We start from the raw sequence: 23,874 nt of genomic DNA, 5'->3' as shown, positions 1-23,874 counted from the left end.
TACGCATTATCCAGCTTCAGTAACCATCAACATTGTTACTTGTTTCATCCCCTCTTTTTTTTCGCTAGAGCCTTTTAAAGCAAATCCCCGACATGTCATTTCACTCCATCACTATGGAATTCAAAAAAGGCATGTTTTTAACATAATTATAATGCCATTATCACACTCAATAAAATTAATAATAATTCCATATTATCTAACATCCAGTCCACACTGACATTTCCCCAGTTATCTAAAAAATGTCTTTTGATGGTTGGGTTTGTTCAGATCAGAATCTAACAAGGTGTACTATTTTCAAAATGTTGTTCCATTAGAAGTAGGTAATTTTTAAAGCCGAATGGAATTGGACTGTCTTCTGCAAGCCTGCCTAAGGATGGGCAAATAGACCCTGTTCCAGCAGGAGTCAGCTGCTCTTCCCATGGGTCTTCTCAGTACCAGGGCTCAGCATTAGGCAATGAGCCCCTGAGCTAGTTGGGACGTTGATCTCAGTGAGGGGAGCCCTTAATTTTATTTTCTCTTTTTTGGGCTTCAGGACAGAGAATCAGATTAACCAAAATCCTTGGTTCCTAACACATTCTTATGATTGGTCCATGCAAGACCCTCCTTCCTTCCTTCCTTCTTACACACATACACGCCATAAAACCACTTCCCAGCACAAAAGCTAGAACACTGACAGTAATGTCCATCCGCCTGTGTGGTCCTCCCAGTCCTGCCCCTCATCTCCCCCAACCCAAAGTGACCACTCTCCTAACTTCCATGTTTCCTCTCCTTTTATATATAGTTTTATAACACCTAAATATTTTCCCCAAAAAGTATACTTTTTTCTATTTAGTTGTTTTAAGCATTATAAAAAAGGGTACCAGGCTATATGTAATCTTTTGAGATTTTCCTCTTTCATTCAAAACCATTTTGCTAGGAGTAATTGTGTTGTGATGTACAGCTGAAGTTAGTTAATTTTGACATTAATTTTGACAGATCATTAATTTTTATGGAATATGTAATATCCCATCATATAAATAAACCAGAGTTTATTTGTCCTCATCTCTAGCTATTCTTATTTCCTTCCTGCCTTTTTGGGGAGGGGTGGGTGGCACAAAGTCCTAGGGTCTCTCAGTTGTGGGGCTGGGGAGTGAAGTTTTTCTCTCAGCCTGCTGTTTCTGTCCTAGGTACAACGTTGTTTTCAAGTACTTACTGAGTGTGCGCCGGGTACAAGCTGAACTGCAGCACTGCTGGGCCCTCCAGATGCAGCGCAAGCACCTCAAGTCCAACCAGACCGATGCGGTCAAGTGGCGCCTAAGAAATCACATGGCATTCTTGGTGGATAATCTTCAGTACTATCTCCAGGTCTGTGCCAAAGGACGAGTAGAACGAAGGGGTATGAAAAGAAGTCCAGGAGGTTGGCAAGAATTACTGAAGAGGGACTGTAATCCTGCCTTTGATGAAATGCTGGGGTTTGAGAAAATTCACTTGTATCACTAAGCATGTTTCTTGGGGCATTTTAGAGGAAAGTGGAAATAAATGGGTGAAGGAGAATGAGGAGTTAGGGTCCTTATCAGCAAGGCATTATTTAATTATTGTTGACTTGACTCTTATTTTATAGTTGGTTCTAACTTCTGGAATCCTATAGGACTTAACCAAGTCAGTCAGCGGAGGGGACTGGGCTGGGGCACGGGGAGGGGGGTCTGCCAGGACATTGGAGGTTGTTAGGAATTAGGCAGATAACTTGCTACAGAGCTAGGCAACATAATGCTATCTTTGGTCACCCTTACAGTGGCTTGGATAGGAAGATGAGGAGGGGCAAAGGATTTTTATTTCATCCTGTCAGGCATCTTAATGTCCTTGAGTGCATAGAATATGCAGGGTGCTAAAATTACTTGTAATTTTACACAAATAAAATTTTACCTGTCTATCAGGTAGATGTGCTGGAGTCTCAGTTCTCACAGCTGCTTCATCAAATCAATTCTACCCGAGACTTTGAAAGCATCCGACTGGCTCATGACCACTTCCTGAGCAATTTGCTGGCTCAGTCCTTTATCCTGTTGAAACCTGTAAGTAGGGCTGGGGGTTTCCTCACACTGCCTCTAGGCTGACTGTCCCTTTCAGCACTTTGAGTCCCCAGGATGTGGGACTATCATTAAGCAATTGGTCAGCCTCCATTTTTCAACATTTTTAACAACTTACAAAGCAAAACTAAAAGGGAATGTTAAAAGGGAACTTAAATGTCTTTGAATTTCTGAAATATTATATCATACGATGTGGTGAGCAACTATAGATGAAAGAATATGTGCTTAACTCTCAGAAGGATTTGAATTAATTTGAAAACCTTTCTGACTGAACAGAAAGCCCAATGAAAAGCATATAGCATTTACTTTCTTAGAAATCTTTTGGATCAGGATCATCCAGTTGTTTGAAAGTTTTCACAGACAAGTGGAGTAGTGTCTCCCTCTCTCTATGTATGTGTCTGTGTAGGTATGTACACATGTGTGGACATATATCTCCTTCAGGGAAGTTATTCTCAACCTTGGCTCCACATCAGAACCATCTGGGAGCTGTAAAACATCTAGGACCCAGAAGACGTAAATGAGAATCCCTGAAGTGGGATCCAGGCACCAGTATTTTCCAAAGCTCCCAAATTGGTTCTAATTCCAGAATAAAAGCCAGGAAAATTGAAGTGATCCCTTATAGTTTTTTTTTTTCTTTTAAACATTGACACCTGAGCTAACATCTGTTGCCAACCTTTTTTTTTTTCTCCCTTCTCCCCAAAGCCCCCCAGTACGTAGTTGTATATTCTAGTTGTAGGTCCTTCTGGCTCTGCTGTGTGGGACGCCACCTCAGCATGGCTTGATGAGCAGTGCTAGGTCCATACCCAGGATCCAAACTAGCAAAACCCTGGGCTGCCAAAGTGGAATGCACAAACTTAACCACTCGGCCGCGGGGCCGGCCCCTATAGTTTCTAGTATAACAGTTACACTTTATCTCTCATGACAGCTCATTATTATTCCTCAGTTGTGCCATACCACAAGCACTACAGACTTCTCTTTTGTTCGGGTATTTGGGAGAGTGAGTTATATAGATGCTACTCCAAAGGGTTCTGTGAACTGAAAATAACCAAGAACCATTGTGACAGGTAGACTCCTTGTGTGGCATGAGTGCATCCTTGGGGAAAAGCAGAATATCAGAGCAAATGGTCATCAGTAAATATTTATTGAGTGCTTACTATGTGCAAGGCACTGGGGATACAAAGAGGTATAAGTCATGGCTCTGCCCTTAAGGAGCTCACAATCTAGTTGGAGAAACAAGACATACATACATACACAGATCTGTAACAACACAGCTGACCTGAACAAATGCCACATGAACAATACAGATAATATACAGGCAAGAGAAGCAGGGGGGTCACTAAAGGTTATTGTAGGGAAGGGAGCGCTCCCCTGAGAGAGTGGGACTTGAACTGGCATTAAAGAGGAGAGTATCCTGGGCACAGGAAACAACACTGAGAACAAAGCTCGAGGCAGGAGTCCACTCAGTGACTAGTGTAATGTGGCTTGAGTGGAGGTTTTGTGGCGGGGTGAGTAGGAGAGTGGATAGCGTTTTTGCCTGGAAGGGAAGTTTTACACATGTTACATGTTGAAGGGCTGGTAGGACTTGCATGTGGCGTTGTCTCTCCTGAGGTCAGATGTGGGAGAATGGGAATAAGTTCATTCTTAGATTATTTTCCCAAATCTTTAATGTCACAGATGTATCTTCCTTCTTTTCCTAATGCCAACTCTGTTTCCTGGGTAGGTGTTTCACTGCCTGAACGAAATCCTAGATCTCTGTCACAGCTTTTGCTCACTGGTCAGTCAGAACCTGGGCCCACTGGACGAGCGTGGGGCCGCCCAGCTGAGCATCCTCGTGAAGGTGAGTCTGCCTGGCCATTGGAAGTATGCAGCCTTGTCCAAAGGATAGAGGTGGTTTTGTCAGTGGGGAATCATGATCTTTCCCTCTAAGTCAATAAAACATTTCCCCAATACATACACACAGAAATAACAATACAAAGATAAAAATATTGGTATCAGTTGATTGTGAAGCAGGTAATTATGTGCTGCCTCAGTGTTCAAAAACGGTTCAGCCTTGAATAGTTTATTCAGCCCACTTTCTCCTCACTTCCTTGAACTAACCCTATATTTCACTGAGATTATAATTATCTGCCTGTAACAAAAACACACTGGCTCTCCCCAAGCCTGGTACATGACAGAATACATTAATTTGAAACCAGCTGCCAGATCCATACTGAGAATTAGAGAGTACTTTCATAGGAAGCCATGCATTCTGTGGACTCACTATAGGAAGTAATTTTAGGAGCTAACAGAAATGGGAATGTGAGAAGGCCAGTTGGTGCTCTAGAAGTTTTGAGCAAAGCTTTTCCAAGGAATGCTCCCTGCCCCTTCACTCCACATGGGTAGCTGGTGAGTCTAAGAGGAATGACAGCTTGAGTCCTTCTCTCTGCAGGGCTTTAGCCGCCAGTCTTCGCTCCTATTCAAGATTCTCTCCAGTGTCCGGAATCATCAGATCAACTCGGATTTGGCTCAACTGCTATTACGACTGGATTATAACAAATACTACACCCAGGCTGGCGGAACTCTGGGCAGGTAGGAACAACACTTGGGGACCTCAGTGGATTCTTTGTGTGTGTGACTTTTTAATGAATTGTAGAATTCCAGAACTGGAAGGAGACTTTAGCCATCATCTAGTCCAAATAGCCTCATTTTATAAACAAGGAAATTAAGGCTCAGAGAGATAAAGAACTGTATCTGATCATCTTTAATAATTTCAGTGAAGATGATTTCCCAGTAAAAGTCATCATCATAGTGAAATACTAAAGCTCCTGATGCTGAGATAGCTTGCAAGTTCTTGGCTAGGTTGTGTATTGCTGCGCTGAGAGGCAGCGTGGCTTCAGTTCCCAGTTCTGACATTAGCTATGCAGCCAAAGGCATCCTGCCTCACCAGGCCCCAGCCGCCGTGTCTGTGAAAGGAGGGGACCGCCCCTTCTAACTCTACACGTTTTTTTAAATCTAATAGTGAGATTCAGTGCTAGTTGCTTCTCCCAGGTTTGCCCCATTCAAAAAAGCACTTTATTGTTCTTCTCTCGCTGAAATGTCCTCAAGTGGATTAAAGAAACTTTGCCTTTTAAGATGACACTACCTAGATCACAGGTTGCCCTGATTCATAATTCTTTGAAGAAAATCTTAGGAAAGGATGATATTTGATGAGGTTCTTTTTTTCTTTTGTAGTTTCGGGATGTGAAAATTTCTGGCTCACAAACTGAAATAACAGTCAATCCTACTGCATTCCCAAGTCTGTAACAGAAGATTCAAAACAAACACCCGTTCTCTAGCCCCTCACCAATGTCTGCAGCCTACTGAGAGGGCTCTGCCTTTTCTCCTAGAAGCAATTACTGAACATCCGTGGGTACAAATCCTGCCCCTTGTTCCCATGTGGAAGGGCCTGCCCACCTTAGGGGGGCTCTTAACTTGTCCACCAAGGAGGACATGTGGCATCAGCTCTCCCTCTGCTGACCATGCAAAATCCGTTACACTGAGAACACTTGTCGGAGATGTTCATTTACTGAGCACCTACTGTGTGGCTAGGCAAGCAGCAAGAGACAGGGCAGTAAGTAATACAGATCAGAAAGTTAAATATTTCATGGCTCATGTGAAAAGGGAATTATATTTATAAATAGGTCCACTGCTGGATGTTACCGCTAAGCAAAAAAGGCACCAGGTAAGCTAGGCTTCCCCTCACCCCACAGACTTTTCCTCCTTCAGAAAATTGAAATTGAGAGTCTTCCATCCTTAGGGATCTTCAAAACCAAATCTAAAGAATTTTACCAATAACTTCCAATTAATTATTTCAGATTGGTAAAAGGGTAATTCTAGCTATTGACAATGTATTTAAAGTCTTCTTCCCCTTTACAAAGAAAAAAGGTCCTTAAAAAATTGCAGGTCTAATTAATTATCCCATCTGGGAAGAACCACAGGAGTTGAGGTTCTCCTAATCCAGCCCAACCATCACTGGTGATCATTAATGTTCCTATCAGTGTGAACCAAAATCAATACTCATGGAAAAACTCCCTCCAAACTGAAAAAGAATGCAGCATTCTGGTCCTCATCTCTACATCATCTCCCACATAATACATACCCTAATTCCCTGCAGTTGTCGGCTACAGATGACCCCTTCCACTGCTGCCTCTGGAGCAGAGGTTAGCAAACTACAGCCCGCCACCTGTTTTTGTAAATAAAGTTTTATTGGAATGTAGCCACACACTATTGTCTGTGGTTGGTTTCATGCTATCATGGCAGAGGTGAGTAGTTTTGACATACCAAATGGCCCACAAGGCCTAAAATATTAACTATTTGGCAGAATAAAATTTTAACCACTGCTTTAGAGAATGCGAGGACATCAAGAGGCATGATGTTAGGGGAAGGGAAGGAATAGCTTCCAACAACTGTGACAACAATAATAGTTATAAAATTTGGGGCAGCTGGTAGATCTTCTAACATTTCCAGGTGTTATCACTGTGTTTATCATCAAGCTTACAGTCATGGACCATTCACAGCAACTGGTCCTTCTCCCTTTTAGCTCTGAGACTACAGTACCCACAGGTCAGATGTTAGTGAGCTCAACTCTAAAGAGTTTTTTTTTAATTGCCAAGAAACTTAGAGCTATGCCTAATTCCACTCAACTTTTGGCACAACTATTAATCTGGGCCTACAGTAAAATCAGGATTGTGGAAGTACTGAATTTTAGACAACGCAGAATAACCTTTTGACAGTGATGCCACAGAAAACTTTAAAATTCACTCCTTGTCATTTTCCTTGGCTAGCTGTCCTCCTATAATGAACAAGCCTATTGAAAACTACAGAAAAGGTAATATGTTTGTCTTGCTATTTATTCTGAGGTTAAGCTCAAAGAAAGGGAGGAAGAAATCCCAATTACTACAACCAAAGAGATTCAATGTTTATTTTATCATAAAAGTCCAGCAAATAAAACTATATACAAGATCCATGCAAGGAATCCAGTTACACACAAGACACATTTAAAACCTGGTTAAAACACAATCTCCACAACAGCAGGGAATAAAACCAGTAAGACCAAGTATCCTTAGTGAGAAACATAATCGTGTTTATATTTTGGATGCTGCTTGAATCCAATTCTCTCCCCAACAATGAGGCACTGGATCACCCACTCTTGTGACACCACAGGCAGCTGCAATGCTTCAGCACACTTCAGCACCGAGGCTGGGCATGAGGGGTCCGTCACCACCACATCAAATACCCCTAAAGCAATATCTGCAGGAAGTAGGGGAAGGTGAACGAGGAAAAGAGACTCACTTTAGCCCTCCATTAAAAAGACAGATGTGCCTTCTAGCCAGTACATCCCACTCTGCCCAATCTAAAGCCCTTTACGTGAAAAACACGCTACTAATCACAACCAAGTTATAATCACTATATGCTGACTTTGTAGAAATGTTTAGCATATATACCACTGGACACCAGGAGAAGCATAAATAGCCCAGTGTTGTACTCATGTTGGCTCACCTCTTGCAGTTGGTACTTTTTTTCTCTTCGAAACATGGATAAGTTCAACCTATCAGGACTGAGAGAGACCACAAGGCCTAACAGCTATGGGTCCAAGGACATCGTTGGAACAATAACAACACACACACTTTCCAGGTACCTTTGTTATGGGCACTTGAGTGGTGCTGCTTCACGGAGGCTGCCCCCCCAGTCATGAGGATCTCAGACCAGAGCTCCAAGAAGTTCTGCTGTTGGTCTGATACCAAGAGTACCTTCAGATTCTGGAAAGGGTTTTCACGGGGTTGCCTATGAAGAAGTCAGAGAGACAGCAGTTGGAATTGGAAGGGACTTTAGCATGACAGATATGCAACAACAGCCCTTCTGCAAAGGGACTCAAGTACATCTGAATGCTTGCAAAAGCCCTGCATTAGGGCAACTCCCCACCTCCCGCCCTTTCTGTGAATGAAGTCTTTGGGATCTTGGCTTTCTAATCCACCCCTTCTGATTTCCATGTTTGTCCTTGGGCTGAGAATAAGCCAAATCATGCTCCTGAGACTATATTTTTAAGAGCCTTGCTTAAAACTTGGGTCTCCTAACCTTACAGGTTGAGACTATTGAACCTACATGAAAATCCTCACACATTTTCAAAAGGTCCCTAGCCAATATACCCTAGGGAAATAAAGTATATGAACTGCTAGAATCTCAGACCCACTCAAATTTATCCTACAATCGTTCTAGTTTCTAGAAATATTTACTCTTAGATTCTCCCCTCCTCCAAAAGCTTGCTGTCTTCCTGTCTACCATTCTAGACGGGCTCTCAAATACTCACCAATCCAGAATTCTCTGCTCTTCAAGGCTGTACCCAGCTGGCAGCAGATAATTGCGGTAATTCTGGAGCTGGTTGGCATGGCAACTGTCATGGACCCAGACATGAGACACACAAGGAATTCCACTGGCAAGGCACAGGAAGTATTTCCGGGTTCGACAATGCTGATCCGCAATTAAGAGACACTGGTAGGCCGTGTTACACTAGAAAAAAGGAATAGAACCAATGGGTCTGGTGACTTCTATGGAAAGCCCCTGAATAGCAGCCATAATGAGTCAGAGAACAGATGTGAACACTTCCAAATACTATCCAAAACATGACTGAAGCTGTCCTGCCCAGGGCCTCTTTTCTCACTGAGAGGCCCAAGTGGCTTCCCTAGACCTTCTCCTGCCTCACCTACAGCTTTCTGGGGGCCTGAATCCTCAAGGGATGACCAAACCCCACGTACTCAGCCTTTCAGGCTAAGAACAACACTATAATAGAGATTTCCATTAAAAACAAACTTTAATCTGCTCTTGCCCCAGTGACAGAACCATAGCCATTAACTAACCCAAGCTTCTAATTTCTCTTCCTTATACACAGTAAAAATTCTGTTTCATGCAACAACCTTGTGGCAGTTTCCCAGTTCCTGAAATCTCTAGCTACTGTATCCGGCCTCCTCAACCTCTCAGGCGTCTTCTCAGAATAGTAAGTGAACTCTTCTCATCACTCCCGCCCTGGGAAGCTAAACAAAGAAACTCCTCACCTGGGCTTCATTGAAGTCTTCGAGAATATAGCCAGCTCCTGCTCGAAGCTGGGATTCTGTGTACTGCTTGTTGAAAGGAGGAATTTCTAAAAATTCTATATAAAAAAATAGGTAACCAAGATAATAATTACTACTAGTTGGTTTCTTATTTGCTACTTTATGCCTGCTTCTTACTGCTCCCTTTTCTACTCCCCAGCTATCTCCACAGCTTTGTATTCCAAAGACAGATCAAGGGCTTCCCCAAGGGTCAGAAAGAGATCTGTCTTGAGGCCCATAAAATGCTGCCAAAAGAAGGGACAAGAGCAGGAGGGGTGGGGAAGATGAGAAATAGAGGTAAGTCCTAGACCTAAAAACATCAAATGTTTCTGCCTAAAACTAAGTCATGGCACTGTTCACAGGGATGGACACATAACCACTTCCCATAGTGATGTATTCCAATTTGAATAACGCATTACCATGAGGAGGTTCTTCCTATGTCTACCCTAAATCTGTCCTGCAAACTAAGCCCATGTCCTTTACTTCTGCCTTCTGTGGAGATGAAGCATAGCTGATTAACACTTTTTACAATAAGCCTTCAAATGCCCCCTTCCTCAGCATTTTTACCCCCTGTTCACTAAAACTTTGATGAACCAGAATGCTCAAAGTAGGGTTTCTAAAATTTAACTAATGAAGTAAAGGTTAGCCAGAAAATCCTTTTCCAACCTTTTTATTGAAAACTATCTACCTTTGATGATCTCGAAGTACCTCAGGACACTGAACATCAATGACTGCTCTACAGTCTTGAGGGTGAAGTAGAAGTTATGAGAGATGAGGCTGAAGCTGTAATGACCCTAGGCAATTAGAAATTGCTTCTTTTGACAAATATCTAATTTGAGCTTGTTTTCTTGTCATCTGCTCCTCTCATATATAAATATACATTAAAAAAAAAAAAGAAAAAAGCAAGTCATTAGAGATTTTAGTTAATTAGGAGTTCTGAGAAAGTAAGTTCTGATGAACTTATCACAAATAAAACAACCCAACCAAATGCATAAAAGTTCAATGCGAGGGCCACTCCCTTTCCCCCTCATACCCAGTGGTAAAACCTGTAAAGCAGACCCCTTGCAGAGATGGCTCCCCAGTTTGGTGCCCTCCTTGCCTGCTGCAGCTGCTCAGGCAATGCTGATGAGCCAAACTCAGGCCTCTACACCTCTGTTTCGGTATGAGTGGCGGGCCTGTTCACTTTTATTAATCTTTTTTTGATTTAGCATTCTCCAAATTCTTCTCAAAATGAAAATTCAAAGTGGAAACTCTAAATGGTTATAAGAACCTCAGAATATAGCAGGACTATTTCTCAGTTTTGTCACTGCATCCTTTTGACCCATCTCAATATATCATGTCACAATTTTCAGTACCAACATACTGCTGAGTCACTGCTGAGGTCCCTCATGGCCCTTTATTTTTCTTAAGACTTCTATTTCATGTCTGCTTAATCCAGGACTGTCTCTAGTCCTAATCTATTTAGATTTTAATCCCCAATTATATTTCCTTGCATTAGTGTAATCAAATATTATCCTATATAGACAGTCCATTTCTCTAATTTTTATCAATTAGTTTGGATTTAATTTAATTTACTTCTTACTTATGAGTGATCCTGCCCATGAATAGGTTTTCAATTCTATCATCTAAACCAAAGATGAAGGTACTAAAGAAATCCAACTCCAGAGTCAATCCCTGTGGCTGACGGGTCCCTGACGGTGTGCCACCTAACAAGACCGGGTGCCATGTTCTTCACTCATTCATGTCTCATGAGATGGATTCAAATATTTTACTGAGCTCCTGATATAAACCGACATCTAAGAGATTCCCATTTATCTGCAGGACAAATAACAGTTTCTTGGAAACTACTTCTGTAGAGGATTGTTTTAGTACAAATGTCTTCAGGCATCTTGAGACTGAGGAACCTCTAAACATTCACATACGCCAAAAAAATCAAGGATTTTGGTGCTATTGGGGCAATGTCCAAGGATAAAGGAGCAAAATTAAGCTGATATATTCACCATAACCACACTTTCCACAAGAAACCTGGACATCCCTCTAAAAATTTGTCCAAATTCCTCCTCATTTAGACAAGTCCTAATTCCCTTCACTCACGGTTACAAGGGGGGATTAAAAACATCTGATATATCAGCAAGGGGGAAAAGGGAATTTCTGTGAGTTGAGTTTATTAGATCTCACACAAGCTTACAGATTTTTAAGGAACTAGACAGTCTGCACCTCATACCAAAGCCGGCTTTCTTGGTGGCCATGCTGTACCAACCAACAAATAATACATCTATAGAGATGCCTTGTGAAGTCCTGGTCTAGGGAAGGGCAAGGGATATGTTAGAAGATAAAGACTAGAGTCCAGCAACACTGTGAAAGCGAAAGAAAACAAAATGACGAACAGTGTTTTGATGCCATGACCCACCTCTTCACAGAATCCTCAAGGGACTCCTAATTACTGATGATCAAAGTCAAACTATATTCTTAGCTAGGAAACTCCTCACACACCTTATCTTCCAGTGTACCTATCTGAATTCTGTGTGACAAACTAGGCTTGGTCCACACTTAACCTTAAAAACCCACACACACCACACCAGCTTCCACACCCTGGAGCCTCTCTACTGATGACTCTGTACACCTTCAAAACAGCAAAAACCCTAACTGCAACTCCCTGACCACCCTTCCCAGTCCCTGTACAGATCTCCATATGCAGTTGGTGAGATATAGTTTTGGTTAAGTAGGAAAGATTCACCCAGACATCTGAAACGCCAACCATCATAGATTTGCAGTGGTGTTATTTTATAATATCCATGTTCCCTAATCCCTCTTGCAAAGATTTAAAGTTAGTCAGAACTCCAACTTGTAGAACATCATTTCATTTGGACCTTTAGCCTTTACAGACACATTTGGATACTGCTGTCAGTCACTTATAGTGTGTGCAGACAGCCATGTGCAGCATAACAACGTTCTGGTCAATGACGGACCACACATACGAAGGTCGTCCCATTAGATTACTACTGTATAGCCTACCTGTGTAATAGGCTATACCATCTAGGTTTGTGTAAATACACTCTATGACGTTCACACGAGTACGACATCACCTAACAACACATTTCTCAGAACACATCCCTGTCATTAAGTGGGACATGACTACATTTGTATCTGCCCATTCTCTCTCCTAGATCATACACGCTTTAGACAGTTGAATAATTTTTACCTCTCCCCACTGCAGCCTTCACTCAAACCCTAAGTAACAGACGACACAGAAATGCAACATATAGATTTAGTTTAAGGTTGAAGAGAGGTACAGGAACTGAAAAGGCCTAGAAGCTCTTTCTCTGAAATCACCCTGGGGCCCTGGGCACTCCACATTTCCAGTCTTACACACAGACCTCAAGAGAATGAACTTCACCCCCACAAGGATTTTCTCTAGCAGTTACCCCTAGAACACAAATGGGAAAGTTGGCAAGGCATTCAGAAACCTGACTGACTTGGATGACTGTCACAGGGTAAAATGAACACTGGGTTCTAGTCTCAAGTCTATCATTTGTTGTTAGTACTGCTGAGTTGCTTCCGACTCCTAGCGACCCTGTGTACAGCAGAGCAGAACCCTGTCCAGTGTTTTTGTGCTATCCTCCCACCTTCCAGTGTTCTATCAGACAATGCTCTGCTGCTATTCATAGGGTTTTCATGGCTAATTTTTTCAGAAGTGGGTGGCCAGGTCCTTCTTCCTAGTCTGTCTTAGACTGGAAGCTCCATTGAAACCTGTCCACCATGGGTGACCCTGGTTTTTGAAATACCAGTGGCATAGCTTTCAGCAACATAGCAACACGCAGCTGCCATAATATGACAATTGACAGACTGGTGGTGTGGTTCCCTGAGCAGGAAATGAACCTGGGCCACGGCACCTGGGCCACACGAGTGCAGAATCTTAACCACTAGACCATCAGGGCTGGCTAAGTCTACCATACCATGGACAAAAAGCAACAGTTAACCTCTCCAAGCTTGTTTCCTCATCTGTAAAACATGATAAGATCTATCTCCCATCTGTGTCACAGGACTGTTTTGAGGAACCACTCACTAAGAGGAATTTTGTGAAAACAGTTTATAAACCAAGAAGCAGGGTTAAATTAGTTTTCCTTGACCAAGATCCCAGTTGCCACTTGCCCTGCTGCCTCTAGAGATGTCGGGGGGCCACCAGGCTCATAAAGTGAATGGAAAGGAAAGAGTACACATGCCTCAGAGCCCCCAGGACTTCCTAAGGCCTTACCGTCCTCTTCCTCACTGCTTCCTGTAGGACCGTCTGGCAGTTTGGATCGGCTGGCCAACTTGTCACTTGTTGTGGCCATGGTGAGGAGAAAGGCATAGCCCAGAAACAAGGTCTTGTTAAGGGGCAAAGGCCCTCTCTGCTCTTCCAGGACAGAGGGTTCACCCATGTTGTCGCCACTCTCACAGGGACTCACAAACTCTCCCGCCCCCACCGCACCTGGGAAGGACAGAGGCACAGTTACTAGACAGATATGGACCACTGCCTGGGCACGATAGGATGGGTAGGCAATGTCCTGATGAACTTTTCTGAGCTGTAAGCCAAAGACCATTCCCATTCCCATGGCCAACAACCTAGGACCAAATTTACAGTGCAGAGAAATTGTACATACTTAAATTTTACACATAAGTCATGACAATGTATACACTATTTTCATAAATGGAAATCAACTAGTGTTATTTTTATACAGCCAAACCAAATACTTCTGAGGTCATCTGAAGAAAGAGTGGTTCTAATACAAAGATTAGGTAAGAGTGAAAAATGTTTAGAAATCTTCAGCCCACTTTCTCTGCCCAGTGCTCAGATTTCCCCAAGATATGTGATATTTTGAAGCAGGCTTAAAAAAAAAAAAAATCAAACAAAACAGTTTTTTTTACCAAGAAGTGTCCCAGCAGATATTCCCACCCTATCCCTGACCCTCACCAGGACGGTGCATAGAATACTTGGTACTAAAGTGTTTTTACATGTTGATGGAGCCACATCAAAACAGCCTGCTTCAATTGTCCCAGTTTCCAACACCTTGGCGTAGGCAAGTGAACCAACCAGTTTAGGACTCCCAGAATTCCCATGCGAGCAGTGCCCCAATAAGTCCTCGAGAAGAAAACAAATACCTGACTTGGAGAAGCTGACTTGTAGGCTCATTAGGAGGCTAAGCTGACAGACAGGTCATGCCTCCCTAAAATAAAACCAGCAGCATGAGAACAGTCTGATGTAGTATGCATAAGCCTGGACTTCAAAGTCAGACTGCCTGAGTTTGAAATCTGGGTTAGTATGTCACCCTGGGAAAGTTAGCCGTCTTTTCTTTACCTCAGATTCTTCAACTGAAAATGAATTCTCTACACCTACACCTCATCAGGATTATATGAGGTAATATGTATGAAGCACTTAGTTCCATGCCTCACATAACCTGAAACACAGCAGGTGTTGGATAGAGAGATGACACAACTCAAACACACAGGAAACAAAAGGAATTCCGGTGCCAGGACAAGGTAACAACGGATGAACTGCCTCAGTTTGCCAGACTGAGAGGGCTCCCTCAGGACAAACACTGAGGACTTTACCTCTGTGTCTCCAGAACCCACAGTGGCTGGGGCTGGGTCACAGCAGAGACTCAGTAAACAGAGAGTGAACTCTTCTGTTAATATGAAACATGAGGGACTGGAAAGAGGTTGTTTGGGGGATAGTAGGGAGAGGTGAGATGCAGGCTGAGGTACGAGCTTTCACAGAAGTTTGGGAAAGCCATAGGGCCCTGAGCATAAGGGAGAGGGGAACGGAGCTGCCAGAGGTAGAAGATGGTGCCAGGTAAAGGAAGAGATCTAAGACAAATATCACCTACTTGAATCTGCTTAAAATATAGTACTTCTCCTTTGCCTCCTAGAACCTACATAGTTATCAATGAATGTTTCCAATCAAGACCTGGCCTCCTATCTACCCCCACTGGACTGTGCTGGGAGATGGGGGAAGGTACTCAGCCGTCTGAGTACCACCTGTGGGCTTGTGCAGATCCCAACTTTGTAGCCAGGACAGAGGGGCCAATGCCACATATCAGGCTCCATCTCTCCAACGGCTGATCCTTCATTCCACCATGGTCTGAGGGAGAATGAGGCAAAAGTGAGCACTCACCAGGTTTCACAGTGGCAGACTTCCGGCCTCGCTTGGCAGGGGACCGTTCTTCTTCCGAAGTGATAAGTTTTCTTTTGCCTGAGAGAACTCCCGTGGAGGCACGAGGGCTTTCTGTGATCTTACGGGTAGGGGTTGTGCTGCTACTGCTGGAGGCAGTTGGGGTGGCCGGGGAGCTGATGTTACTGCGCCGTTTCCGTTTCCCTTCCACCAAATTGTCTATGATAGGATAAGCCAGAAGTCGGTCAACTCCCATGGTCTGATGCCTTAAACTCCAAGAAGCTGGGCAAAGCCTGATTTAGATACTAGCATTCCCTTTCCTCCACCTCCCATAGGGGCAAGAAGCCTCTTTTAAGGTCACCATATTTTCTGTTTTAGTCCTGCCATGACTGAAATGTGTTTGCTCCCCTATAGAACTGGGGAGGCCAGAAAAATCTGAGGACTTACCATTTGGTCCTGGGAAGGAAAGAGAGAGACAGTAGCTCCAGAAAATGACAGGTCATTACCATCTCATAAACCACACAGGACTAGTAAGATTTAAGGAAGCACTACTGATTGCTCTAGAAACCACTCCTCCCACCACAAGGAGGGCAGGGGCCCAGAGGCAGTTATTCAGGAAGCAATGGTCTTACCTAAGCTGATATCTGCTGCCTTGGTGAGGGGGGTTACTGCCTCATATGGGCCGAGGCCATACTGTTCTCTCAGTCTGTTCCCTTGCTCCAAGGACAGGATGACAGCCATTCGCTTATACCACTTCCTTTGGCCTTCTTTTTCAATGCTGTAGTACAGCTCTCCAGACTCCTTCCTATGCCCTTTCACCACTCCTGGGTGGAAAAAACATAAAAGCAGCTTGCTGTTGTTTTAGACTGCTCAGCATCCATTCACAAAGGCTCCACAGGGCAGGCCTGAGTCAGGGAACTAGGATATCCAATAGTGGACTGAAGTTAGGACTTAACAAAATCCCAGCCACCAATCCCAGACAACACACCTAGGATATATATAGCTACTACCCTGGGACTGGGACATGAAATGTTTCTCCACAAAAGGACCCCTTTAGTTACAAAATAAAACTTCCTAAAGCCAGCCTTTATGGGTTGTTAGTGGCTCAAATGGTTCCTGAAGTGAAATGCCATGTGGTTTCTTAATGATGCCATTATAACTTACTAAACCTTTCCTTATTGGTTTCTTTGGAGGCTGAATGAAAATTCTTGAGTTAAGTTGTAGGTGAAAGATGACATCATTCTAAGAGAGACAGCAGGTGTCTCTGTAGCAAAATCAAAATAGACATACAGAGCAAAGAAAGGAAAAAAATAAATCCTGCCTCCGGCCTAATCTTCCCTCCGTATCATCTACTTTGCTGTTCTTGCTTTGCTTCAGAACCTAAAGGTAAGACTTTAGGTTAGAAGGAACACGTGGGGCATAAAAGGAACCTGCGATAGAATTCAGGAGACCCAAGCTTAGGCTTAATCCTGCTACCACCAAGCTGTGTGATCTTGGGCAAGACCCATTTCCAATCTTGTGAAAACGGTAACACTCTTTCCCGTCTTATCAATCAATAAACAATTTATACACACACACACACAGAAAAACAGGGCATTAATGAACACTTTTTCATTCCTATAAACAGAAGGGTTCATTTGTTCTCTCCCATTACCCTATGTTTGAATGAAGGGCTAAAAGAAATCCAGAACATATGCCACCAAGGAAAAAAATAGAGGAAAAAGCAGGCCTTGGTTCTCTCCTTATTTATGCCACAGAAATCACTCTTTCCTCTTGCTTGTTCTTCTCCTGGCTTAAATCACCCAACTAAATCACAAAGACCCCCTCAAAATCACAAAGAAGCCCAAGGCCAACAATACACTTCACACTAACAAAGACCTGCTAGAACTAAAAACAGCCTAGTGTTGACATTAGTAGATACCCTCAATAAATGGGACACAGAATCCCCACCCCTTGATGCCATTCGGATTAATTCATGCTGGATATATAATTGTCTCTGTGTCTTAAGAGGGCCAAATGTGGACCTCCAAGAGTGGCTTTACACCTGAAAGAAGAGCAAATGCATTTGAGACAAACTATGTAAGTCACAGGTCATAAAAGACCTCAATCTGTGTGCTACCAAGTGATGCCACTCAGAGCTAAGCGTTATCCAGAACTAGAAAGAGAAGCGGCCCATTTAACAATGGAATAAAGGGACAAACAGAAACTACTCAGGAGTCCAAATCACAAGATAGTCTGGACAGACTGCAATAAAGAGGCATTTTTGCCCATTATAACCCAATCCATGTTCAAAGAAATCACCAGAAAGGATGTTTGTTTGTTTGTTTGTTTGTTTGTTCGAGGAAGATTAGCCCTGAGCTAACTGCTGCCAATCCTCCTCTTTTTGCTGAGGAAGACTGGCCCTGAGCTCACATCCATGCCCATCCTCCTCTACTTTATATGTGGGACGCCTACCACAGCATGGCCTTCCAAGTGGTGCTATGTCTGCACCCGGGATCTGAACCAGTAAACCCCGGGCCGCCAAAGCACAACGTGCGCACTTAACCACTGCACCACTGGGCCGGCCCCAGAAATGATGTATTTAAATGACAAACTCAACACAAACATGTATCTCCCACTTAGTCCACACAAAGCGGGCAACATATCAAAGAACTGGCATATGAAACAGTAATTAACAAACACAAATCCCTCACCATCACCAGTTCAGGAAACTGGCTACATCCAAAAAAGAAAGCACTGTTTTTTAAATCAGAGAGTAAGTGGTAGGTGTGCAGGCATACTAACAACTTCTTCCTAACAAAAACATCTCAGTATATCTGCCACACTCACCTACTAGGCTCCTGTGAAGCCAGGTAGTAAGTTTAAAAGTCAGTGGTGAAAGAATAGAGAATGAAAAGGAAAAAAACCACTCTTTCTCCAGTGAAGAAACCTGGCAAACAGCACCATAACCAAGTGAGGAAGGTTAACATCACGAGTGATGTCTACTAATATCACACACCCGCCTCCGCCATACACTGTGATAAGAAGGGCACTTCATCTTAGTAGCATTCTTTTCAAAAAACCCAGAACTCCAATCTAATCAGAAGAAAACATGAGACAAACCCCAAACTGAGGGACATTCTACAAAATATCTGACCAGCACTCCTCAAAACTGTCAAGGTCATGAAAAACAAGAAAGGATTCAGAAATTGCCATGGATCAGGAGCTCAAAGGACACATGAGGACTAAATGTAACAGAGTAATTCTGGATTGGATCTTGGAACAGAAAAAGAACATGGAAAAGCTAGTGAAATCCAAATAACAAAGTCTGAAATTTCATTAATAGTAATGAGCCAAGGTTGGTTTCTTGGTTTTCACGAATGCACCATGCTAACATAAGATGTTAACAATGAGGAGAGCTAGAAAGCTGGGTGAGCTGTACAGGAACTCTCTGTACTATCAGTGCTCTGTACTTTGCAAACTTTCAGTAAATATAACATTAGTCTAAAATAAGAAGCTTGTTCAAAAATAAACAAGCAACAAAGAACAACAAAAAAGCCAATGGTGAGAGTAACCACTGTTGTAGGAATGAAATTTTTGACTTTAAAGACCCCAGAACAGTAATCAGGCTGGAGTGAACGCTCTTGGTAACTACTGACAGGCGAGAGCACTGCCCCAGGGCACAGTAAGTTTCTGCAGACGCTGCTTCTTTTACCTGCACTGAAATACTCATCCTCTGAGAGGGCTGTCACTTCTGTATCCAGCGGGATGGGGTCACACAGCAGAATGTCTTTGCCCAACACATCACACTCGTACCCATCATCAAAGAGCAATTTATACTTCCCAGCTCCGACATCTCGTGTGATTTTCCCAGAGTAAAAATAGCCATTGGATGACCATTTGGCTACAACACGGAGCCCTACAAAGGTGTTTCCCGGAGAGGAGGCATCTAAGCCATCAGAAGGGCCAGCAGCAGTCTGGAAAGGAATCTCTGGAGAGTCGCTTCGACGCAAAGTACCACCACCCGTGTCAGCTCGTCTGGTGGAATCTGTCACTCGGGGCACGATACGGGTGAAGGATTTATCGTCTGGTGACATGCTGGGTGAAATGTCCTCTATGCCCAAAGGGCCAGGCACAGCTGTTTCTCTAAAGAGAGATAAGAGATAGGAGAAGGCAGTGAGAATAAGAAGGGAGAAGTACTTATCTACCAATTTTCCCACTCTTTAGTCTACGGGTCTCTTCAGTCCATTCTTTGATAACCCCATCACAGGCATAAGCCTGGTCTCAGTGGCCTCACTCTGATCCCTGCCCAGTCCCCAGTCAGTGTGGGCCCCTCTTCTCCCTCCTGACACCCCGCATACTCTCTACTCCCCTCTCTTCTCTCTACTCCCTTTTTTTCTGAACAAGTCATAGACTAAGTGTATCTCACACTACCCGGGTACCTGGTTCCAGTGGTCCGAGAAGGCGGGCGGCCCCTTCGCCCGCGCCCACGAGGCGTGACTGGAGCCTTCCCTCCCTGTCTGATGCCAAGGCCTGCATCACCATCCTCCTCACACACTGGCGCCCCTGTCTGACTGACCCCTTTTCTAGGACTAGAGAATGAAGACAGGTTAGTCTGATGGCACCGACTACTGGATCCTTTCTTCACAGTCTCCCCTTGGCCCTCAGACTATACGCCAGGCTAACAGGTGCTAGGCCTCCAGGGCAGCAGGAAGCTTGTCCACACACCCACCACCAAAATATCACCTGGGGAGATGGAGTAAATGATAACAAGTATAGGACATCCTCCTCTATGCAAGTCTATTCCCTCCTGACAAAGCTTCCTACTGCTGCCCTCAAAAACAGCACACTGCCCTCAAAACAGCCCTGCCTTCTCTTCTACTTCAGGCTATGGACACTGCAGAGGACAACAAAAAGCTAGAGGAGGTGTCAAGTTGGGACCGCTACCCCAAACTTTCTGTACTCCCAACCCAAACACTTGTAGGCTATAGAAAATGGGGTGGTGGCAGGAGCATGTGCCGGTTTTCCCAAAGTCACGTCACCTGTTTTTCTACATTTTCTCAGGAAGTCTACCTCCCACAGGGCTCCACCCTACCTCCCATGCAAACCCAAAATAGGAGAGGAACAAAAGGGGAGGAAGAGGAGTTGATTTATCCCAGATGGAGGATGGGGGGATTTCCCATTACTCCCCTTTTCTTGTGATATTAAAATGTCAGCAACCCTGCCCCTGCTGTGGCTCTCTCTCTGGAGACCCTGTCTGCACCTCAGTTTTCCTGGGCCTCCTCGGGAGCTGGGCAAGGCAAAATCTGCGGGTTCTGTCCCGCTGGTTTTCCCTTTGAGTGGTCCGGCTCCTCTCCCTGAGCTGCCACTGCTGTGCATGGCTGAGAGACTCGTCCCACTTGATGTGCGGTGTAAGCTGGATGCCTTGGAGGAGAAGGAGCTGATATCCCCCAGGTCACCTGAGGAGCCCCCAGTCTGTGAAGGGGAAACTTCAGTTTCACACTCCTGACACTCTACAATTGGTTCTTCAGTCTCCTGCAAGGAAGAAATGGATACAAAAGCTAAAAGAAGCCACAATAACAAAATACTAATATGACGGCTGGAAAATCCTAGAGACGGCAAGAAATTTCAATTCAGAAAAGTGGGAATCAGGAGGGAATTTCCTGGAATAATCGAAAAGTTCTATATATTGTTTTGAGTAGTGGCTACATATAATTCTCAAAAGGCACTGAATTGAACATTTAAGACCTCTGCATTCTACAAGGAATATATAATATCTCAATAAAAAATAAAATAAAATAAAGGTGGTACTAGATTTGGAAGAAAGAGACCTCTATCCCAAGCTAAGTTAAATTATCTTTTTACTGGACAAGTTCACAACGTTTGGCCACTGAGAAACCAGGAAGGATTCTAACCTAGAGGTCAGAGGTAACCGTTGTCTGAGAGAAGACAGACAAGGATAGGTTAGAGGAGGCAAACGAGTGGTGAGGAGCCCTCCTGGGCATGTGATTAGCAGTGGGAAGCACTACATGTTTTTTTGAGATTAAATATCTTATATTATCTTGTACTAAGTGATCAAGGAAATAGAAAATTATAGGTAAGAATAGGCTAAAAATGGTATTACTGTTTAGAAAAATGTTAGACCAACAAAGTAATAATCAAAATAAATGAGTTTTCAGTATCTGCAGAGGACAGGAATGTCAAATTGACTATATCCCACACGCCTGCTTTGATGGATTGGTAGTGGTTGCTGGGAGCTCAGTTTTAAGCAGCCTTCTGAGGCTAATTCCAGGCTTATCGGGAAAAGGGTCTAGGACCAATCGGCAATGTTCTCTATGGGCACAAGATTGAGAAAGTACAACACAGGTGTTGCAGATTTGCCCTCCTGCTCTGGACTGTTGGTGTGTTATCACGCTGTCAGAGAAGATATGGAGAAGTACAAGACAGACTCGTCCCTCAAAGAGGTGACATTATCTCTGGGAAGACAGTATGCAACACACACATAAGCACACACATTTAAATAATGCTATAAGATGATTAAATGATTGTTTTTGACCACTCCCTTCTTGAAAACCTTTCTCCTTTTAGAATCTATAGTCACTTTCATTCTACCTCTTTGGCTGCTTCTATTTGAGCTTCTTTTTGGGTTCTTCTTTCTCTGCCTATTTGTTTAAAATTGGTATTTCCCAAGATTCTGTTCTTATACCTTTTCTCACTCCTCCATGCTTTGCCCAGCCAGTCTGACCAGACTCACCCCTGCTTGTCTACCAGAAATACAATGATGACTCAGCTCCAAACTCTCGAATACAAATGCCTCCTAAACTCTTCCCCTTGGATGTACCAAGGACAGCTGAAATTTAACCCATCCAAAACTCAATCTGTCATCCTCTCTCCTTTTCCTTGCCTTCAATTAATGAATTCTGGATATCCTGAGTGCATCTCACATTCCCTGCAGCTGTCTCTAGCAGAAGCTGGTTTTTCTTTTTTTCCTTTTTTTTTTTTTTTTTTGAGGAAGATTAGCCCTGAGCTAACATCCACTACCAATCCTCCTCTTTTTGCTGAGGAAGATTGGCCCTGAGCTAACATCCGTGCCCATCTCCCTCTACTTTATAAGTGGGACGCCTGCCACAGCATGGCTCGATAAGCGGTGCATAGGTCCACGCCTGGGATCCGAACTGGCAAACCCCAGGCCGCCAAGAAGAGCACATGAACTTAACCACTGCACCACCAGGCTGGCCCCTGATTTTTCTTAAACAAACCTCAATTCAGAAATTTGGAGATGAAAGGCCTCGTTGCTCCCCATCACCATCAACAAACCATTTATATCTCCCCCGACTTTGCTCCTACCAAACCACTATTTGCCATTCTGTTAAACTTTCCTGTCTGCCTTCCCCTGTTGTTATTCACAAACATCCTTCCACTCACTCACTTTCATGCATGAACACATTAACTCCTGGTTCACAGCCTCCCTTCCCTCCCTATCTCCACTACTGTCATCATCCTCTATGGCTTACATCCATCAGATGATCCATCCTGCAACTCCCAAGTTTCCTGATCTAATTACCACCATTAACCTCCTTTACTCTACCCCAGCCACCTGTTACCAAAGTCACTACCAGAAATTGCACCACTTCCAAAAATCTTGGTCATAAACCTGCCATTCTCCAATCACTTTCTCCTGTTATCCAACTTGCCTGTTCTAGCTGGATCTGAGTCAGCATAACCTGCCAAGGTCACTTGACTAAAGCAGGTGTTGTGCCCAGAACTTAAGCCAATTCCTTCTCTCAGACAGGGCAAACGTGTAAGGGCAAGGCCTACCTAGAGGTTGGGACTCCAGGCTGTGTCTCAGTTGAGAGTAGGCCCAAAAAGCAGTAGCCAGCTATACCTATCTTTGCAACTGTCCAGAAGTCAAGGCCACTGCCCTTTTTAAAAATTTTTTGCTGAGGAAAATTCACCTGAGCTAACATCTGTGTATGTGAGCCACTGCCACAGCACAGCCACTAACAGATGAGTGGTGTAGGTCTGCGCCTGCGAACTGAACCTGGGCAGCCAAAGCAGAACGTGCCTAACTTAACCACTAGGCCACTGAGGCTGGCCCAAGGCCATTGCTGTTACAATGACTTAGGCCCAGGCTCCAAGTTGGCCTCTTATGATCTTTTTAACATATTTGCTTGTTTTCCTGTGTGTCTCTCCTACTAGACTATAGAGGACATATTAAGACAGAAATCATAACCATCTTCTTTCCTGGATGTACCCTCAAAATCTAGCAAAGTGCCTGGCACAAAAGAGGCCCTCAGTAATTACTGAGTGAAGGATCTTCTCTTGCAAACCAGTGTTCTATTTACATTCTCTATCTCAGAATATGGTACCACCATCTACCCAGCTGCCCAGACAAAAAGCCCAGGCATCGTATTAGATTCCTCCCTCTCCCTCAATTCTCACATTCAGGAATTTATCAGTGTATCAATTTCACCTTCTATCTATTTTTTGCATTTATTTCTCTCCTCTCAATCCCTACTGCCACTGTCCTAACTTGACACTCATTACCTCTTGTCTGAACTGCACCTCAAACCTCAAC

General features: G+C 43.7%; 2 protein-coding genes across 12 annotated transcripts in view; one reads left to right on the top strand and one right to left on the bottom strand.

Annotated features, from left to right (window-relative positions):
- Positions 1-23,874, top strand: part of TUBGCP4 (tubulin gamma complex component 4) — a 75,763-nt gene that overhangs the window by 28,259 nt on the left and 23,630 nt on the right. For 2 of the 3 annotated variants that reach the window (XM_044765053.2, XM_070502731.1), the window contains exons 14-20: positions 1,167-1,344; positions 1,914-2,048; positions 3,784-3,900; positions 4,492-4,631; positions 7,590-7,715; positions 8,968-9,072; positions 9,327-9,463. In XM_044765053.2, the coding sequence (XP_044620988.2) occupies positions 1,167-1,344; positions 1,914-2,048; positions 3,784-3,900; positions 4,492-4,631; positions 7,590-7,715; positions 8,968-9,072; positions 9,327-9,463 (938 nt within the window). Of the gene's footprint in view, positions 1-1,166; positions 1,345-1,913; positions 2,049-3,783; positions 3,901-4,491; positions 4,632-5,273; positions 6,295-7,589; positions 7,716-8,967; positions 9,073-9,326; positions 9,464-23,874 lie in introns of those variants that run through there. The other variant, XM_044765054.2, reaches the window with a different exon arrangement.
- Positions 6,979-23,874, bottom strand: part of TP53BP1 (tumor protein p53 binding protein 1) — an 87,990-nt gene continuing 71,094 nt past the window's right edge. For 5 of the 9 annotated variants that reach the window (XM_070502658.1, XM_070502667.1, XM_070502671.1 and 2 more), the window contains 10 exons: positions 20,560-20,831; positions 19,739-19,888; positions 19,012-19,442; positions 15,950-16,141; positions 15,321-15,536; positions 13,422-13,637; positions 9,131-9,225; positions 8,389-8,588; positions 7,720-7,865; positions 6,979-7,331 (listed from right to left, as the gene is read on the bottom strand). In XM_070502658.1, coding sequence (XP_070358759.1) covers positions 7,144-7,331; positions 7,720-7,865; positions 8,389-8,588; positions 9,131-9,225; positions 13,422-13,637; positions 15,321-15,536; positions 15,950-16,141; positions 19,012-19,442; positions 19,739-19,888; positions 20,560-20,831 — 2,106 coding nt within the window. In that variant the 3' untranslated portion in view covers positions 6,979-7,143. Of the gene's footprint in view, positions 7,332-7,719; positions 7,866-8,388; positions 8,589-9,130; positions 9,226-9,856; positions 10,022-13,421; positions 13,638-15,320; positions 15,537-15,949; positions 16,142-19,011; positions 19,443-19,738; positions 19,889-20,559; positions 20,832-23,874 lie in introns of those variants that run through there. The other 4 variants (XM_070502676.1, XM_070502682.1, XM_070502677.1 and 1 more) reach the window with 2 other exon arrangements.

The sequence above is a fragment of the Equus asinus genome, chromosome 2 (genome assembly GCF_041296235.1).
Source record: "Equus asinus isolate D_3611 breed Donkey chromosome 2, EquAss-T2T_v2, whole genome shotgun sequence".
NCBI lineage: Eukaryota > Metazoa > Chordata > Mammalia > Perissodactyla > Equidae > Equus > Equus asinus.
This window is presented reverse-complemented; position numbering and strand designations above follow the sequence as displayed.